The 5,620-nt window shown below is 31.3% G+C and overlaps 1 protein-coding gene across 1 annotated transcript; it reads left to right on the forward strand.

Moving 5' to 3' along the window:
* The first annotated feature begins 3,650 nt into the window (after window positions 1-3,650).
* On the forward strand, window positions 3,651-5,231 carry LOC109174165 (B3 domain-containing protein At5g60130-like). Its single transcript, XM_019323432.1, has 4 exons — window positions 3,651-3,738; window positions 3,879-4,045; window positions 4,203-4,334; window positions 4,923-5,231. Exons 1-4 carry the CDS (start codon window positions 3,651-3,653, stop codon window positions 5,229-5,231), a joined length of 696 nt encoding a protein of 231 aa, XP_019178977.1.
* The last annotated feature ends 389 nt before the right edge of the window (window positions 5,232-5,620 follow it).

Consider the following 5,620-nt stretch of genomic DNA (forward strand, 5'->3'; position numbering starts at 1 on the left):
TATTAAAATGTTTATTACTTATATTGGAAAGTGTAATTCCTTTGGAGAAAAATGTAGCACTTTTACATTTTGATTTCAAAGTATTATTATATTTTTCTTAATAAGAAACAAATACTTGTCAACATTACATATAAGGGAAATTCCAATACTTATAAGTTATAAGGATCCGAGATGGCCTCAGACAAGTTTGACCCTTAAATTTATAATTTTAAAAATTTAAATAACAGATACGATGTCCTTTTCTCTTAAAAACCAATAGCGTATCTACTTTTATTTTTTATTTTTTAATGAAGAGATACGATATTGTTTTTTTTTTAAAAAAAAAAAAAATCAACATCGTATCTTTAAAAAAAAAACAAAATAATAAGAAGACATGACATTGATTATTTAAAAAAAAAATTAACGCCATTTCTTATTTATTTTTTAAAAAAGTGAAATGTGAAAAAACTGATATCGTTCCACAATTTTTTGTTAAAAAATTGAATAAATAAAAGATGTCGTTTTTTTTTTCAAAAACTTGACGTCATTTCATTATTTCTTAAATGGCATACAATATCAGATTTCTAAAATTGACGTCGTGTCATTTATTTACTATGTAGTCCAGAACTATTACACAAAATAAGTAACGTTAAAAGGGTTTTGCAACGTGAAAATGACACAAAAGAGAAGTATTAACTTTTATTAGTTTTTTTGCACCAAGACTTACTCATATAAATTGGTTTGTATACCAAAATTCAAGATTTTTTCTTTCTTTTTTTTTTTTTGTTTTTTGTTTTTTGTTTTTTTTTTCTAGATTTTGTTTATGTGAGTTCTTTTGTGTTGATTTTATGTAAATAAATCTACAAATATTTAATCAAGATTGTATTATTATTATTTGTGCATAGTTGTAGCACAAATCTATATAGAAATATTCTAAATGTGTCTGTGTCTATATAATAATAATAATAATAATAATAATAATAATAATAATAATAATAATAATAATAATAATAATAATAGTAATAATAATAATATATACGAGAAAATTTTTATGGTCATTTAATTAATGTGTATTACTATATTTTTTAAAGTACAACTCATACATATATGAGAAAGTTTATAGTGCCAATCAAATGTATATATTCTTGAAGGAGTAATTGAAAATTTGTATATATTCTTTAAAACCATTAAATAATTTTGCGATTGTGCAAATCTAATAGTAAGTGGGACCAAACTTGGCTCATTTGCCAAGGCAAAGTCTTTAAGAGCATCCACTATAGAGAAGAATGAGGAGTTATTTGACAACTTTTGAGGTGCAAATGCCATGTTGGAGGAGTGAGGTGAAGAGTGAGAGTGGTTTTTTTTTTTTTTTTTTTTTTTTTTTTTTTGCAAATGATGATTTATTTCTCTTCCCAAGAGAAATAAATGTGAAGACAGCACTTGCTGTGTGCGTTTCGCACACAGGAGAAATAAATGTGATGACAGCACTTGATGCGTGCGTTTCGCGCACAGCAACCGCACGCGGGGCGCGTTCAACGCCAGTTTTGATTTTGTTTTTCTTTCCCTTCCCACATTCTCTTTCCTAATCACTCTTACATTCTCCCCCAAATCTCCCCAAGTGATGCGGATGCTCTAATAGGTGATATGGTTGTGTGGGTTAGACGCACCCACCTACCTCCACCCCTGGTCGTATATATCCGTTTTTTATCTAGCAGATCTGTCAAATTTCATTTTCTTTCTTCTTGCTCTTCTCTCTTAGCTTCTTCTCTCTTCTTCTCCTCCTCACCACCACTTCTTGCTTCTTCATCTCCACCTCACGGCCACCGTCACCGTCACCGTCCACCACTCATCCTTACTACCACCATCACCTTCTTTTTAATTCTACTTCAACTCCTCCTTACTACCACCTTCGCCACTCTACCAACGCCGCCTCTACCACAACCTTCCTTCTTCATTGTGAGTTTTTATTTTTATTTTTATATTTTTAAATTAGGTATTATTTTAATTTTTTGAATTGTTACAAATATTTTTAAATTGTTTTGAATTATTTGTTCATAGTTGGTGGTAATTTTTGTATTTTTATGCAATAATTATGTATAAGAAATTATGATGAACTTGAATTTTAGGAATTATATTAAATTGAATTTCGAATGAGGATAAATCTTCTGTGATACCGACTCCCAAATCCATTTCGGTGAGACGGATCGGGTCATGATGAAAATGTAATACGTACTAATAAGGAATAAAATGTTTATTACTTATATCGGTGCCTATGCGGCCGCACCGACCACAAGTTATGGTGCGACCGCATTTGAGCTAAACTCTATATAATAATAATAATAATAATAATAATAATAATAATAATAATAATAATAATAATAATAATAACAATAATAATAATAATAATAATAATAATAATAATAATAATAATAATATTTTAATATACATTGCATTATACTATATACGATAAAATATTTATTTTAATTTTAATTAATGTGTATTACAATATTTTTTAAAGTACAACTCATACATATATGAGAATGTTTATAGTGCCATTTGAATGACTTTGTCTAATATTGAATTAAATTACAGTTGGCAATGGTGTTCGTTACAATAGTTTGTAGTCTGTTTTAACCATATCCATTCTCTCATAGACAATTATTTACTTTTTGTTCACATTTTAGTTTATAATGTTTATTCCTCTACATTTGTCAGCATGAGTTGTCAATTAGTAGTTTTTTTTTTTTTTTTTTTTTTTTTTTTTTTTGTAAAATCTAAACGGATAAGGAAGATTACTTGAATTTGATGAGATAAGTAGGATTAGAGCTTGCAATTAGATATAAATGTATTGTTTGTGTAGTAATTACTTGAATTTGATAACATGATTCATATTACGTTGAACAATTCGATATTTATGTAGTGTTTGGGTAACTTCTCTGGTACTTCCATTCACAATGTTTTCTCTCTTGATAGGTTGAGGTTGAAGCGTTGAAGTTTTGATCTCACCCATTACTGGAAATGGCACAAACGAGAAGCTTCAACTTTCACAAATTTTTTTTGCGCAGATACTTCCTCTTGTAAATTGGTATGTAGAATCCCTTTTTTGTTTTTATTTTATTTTATTTTATTTTTTTTGTTTTTTTTTTCTACCTGCGCTTTAATTTTTTGTTTATTTAATGTAAATAAATCTAGACATGTTTAATAAAGATTCAAATGTGGAGGTTGTTTAATGCCATATATATTTCCCCTTCCCATCAAGTATTCTTACTTTTCTGGCCTTGTTGCTATGGCATCATTTAATATTTCTAGTAACTCAAAGTTATCTTCAACAGTTTCATGGTAGCGTTTAATGGACTTTGCAATATTAACACAAATTAAGGCATTGTTTGAGCATGAATTCACTTCATGTTGTATCTTATGTGTTGATTTAATTACTGAAATTATGGTTGGAGAATGTAGCATTTTGATTGAATTGGTGTTTTCTATTTAATATTACAAATAATTTATGTTTGTTTCATGAAGTTAACAAATTCAACCCCTTACTTTGCTTCCCTTAATAGGAAATTCCATCATTCACATAATCGGAGAAAAGATATTTTAAAAGGAAAGTTTTACTGAGGAATTGTCAAAAGAATGTTTGGGAGATTGAGATATCAAAAACTGGAGATACTATGTTTTTCAGGAATGGATGGGAAAAAGTTGTGAAGGATAACTGTGTCATAAATGGCGACCAATTGCTTTTTATCTATAACGATTGTGGTGAAGTATATTTGACTTCTTTGTAGTTGACTCATTCGGTTGTGAAAAGATAGCAGTGGAAGGTTAACCTGCTCGAGTGGTAGAGTTTATAAGAAAAGGTAGTCGTGATGAGAGTCATGATGTACTTGTTTTTGAGGCAGATATCTGTAGTATTGTGAAGAAAAATGTTAAGAAAGAAGAGGATATGGATATGAATGCCAATGCAAGAGAGGAGGGAAATGATGATAATGATCATCATCATACAGTACTTTCCCAGGATATGGATACAACAGAAGGGGAGGGCAATTGCAATGGTGGTGATCATCATGTACTTTCCCAGGACAAAAGAAGATACAATAATAGCGATAATAATAATTCAAGTAAGTTTCAATTATTGTGAGTTAGTTTTAATAATTCTCATTGTCTATTCTATGAGTGAGTTATTATTATTATTAATTTTTTAATTTTAATTTGGTGGATCCAAGAGAGATGCTAGTGCGGAAAAAAGCAATATTCCTGATTATTCTGGAGCAGATCTTTTTCTATCGGGGCGTTATATTCAACCTGAGAATCCGTATTTCGTGACTAAAATTAGACGAACAAGGGTTGGCAGTCTGGTAATTATTCTAGATATCAACCTATTATATTCTTGATGCGGGAGGAATGAATTGAAAGATGATATTATATATATATATATATATATATATATATGAGTTAATACCATCTAAGGTCCTCCGAGTATAGTGGTTTTGTCACGTTTAGTCCTAAGCTTTCAAATTGACCATTTGTGGTCCTTCGACTTTCAAATTTAACCATTCGTGGTCCAAGTTCACCACCCATGGTCCTTCAAGTTTCGAAATATAACCAGTCGCGGTCCTCTTGAAAGGACCATGGTTGGTTAAAATTTAATAGTTGAAGGACCATGGGTGGTTAACTTGGACCACGAATGGTTAAATTTGAAAGTCGAAGGACCACAGATGGTTAATATGAAAGTTTAGGACTAAACGTGGCAAAACCACCATACTCGGAGGACCTCAGATGGTATTAACTCTATATATATATATATATATATATATATATATATATATATATATATATATATATATATATATATATATATTGTTCATTATGTGTATCTAGCTTAGCTTGTTTCTCAATTACTTACGTACGTACATGAGTTTTAATGGATTGAATCGGATTTGCAGTATATACCAAGAGAAATCATCATGGAGTTCAATCTTGAATTACCTCCAACCGTCACTCTATGTGACATGATAGGCAGGGAGTGGACAACAAATGTAATTGTTTGGGGTGATGGTCGAACATGGCTGTCAGGAGGGTGGAGAAACCTGTGCAATTTGAACCTTGTTGGAAAAGAAGATAGGTGTATTTGTGAGTTCCTGCCACTTCAAATGGAGAATGATATGGTGTTGCAGGTTATAATTGTCAGAGAGGACGATACCATGCAAATGAGGAAGAATATAATGAATGAAAAATGTCTTACTTTACTGTAATTTGATGAGGACATATCAATTCAATTCTATTTTGGTTTTAAATCTGGCCTAGGAACATACATGTTAAGTGAATGATGACCAATTCCTTTAATTGCAAATCCAATTTCCCCATAGGCCAACTTCAGAGATTCCTCATTCATGTTAACGCTTCCTCCCATTGGAAGATATTCCATGTTAAAACCACCCGCGATTCTCCGCTCTGCTTCCTGGACACACTCGAGCACCATCGGTTTTCCATTATCGTCACGGTAAGCTCCAACTCCAACACTGACTTTGTCGGGGCTAGGATCTGCGAGGAAAGCTTCAGTGACGCCGAGGATCGGATTTTTCGGAGCCGGCTCGACACTTCGCCACCATGACGACATGGATCGCGCTCCGACAACCGTGCT

Source organism: Ipomoea nil, unplaced genomic scaffold (genome assembly GCF_001879475.1).
Source record: "Ipomoea nil cultivar Tokyo-kokei standard unplaced genomic scaffold, Asagao_1.1 scaffold0529, whole genome shotgun sequence".
In the NCBI taxonomy this organism is placed as follows: domain Eukaryota; kingdom Viridiplantae; phylum Streptophyta; class Magnoliopsida; order Solanales; family Convolvulaceae; genus Ipomoea; species Ipomoea nil.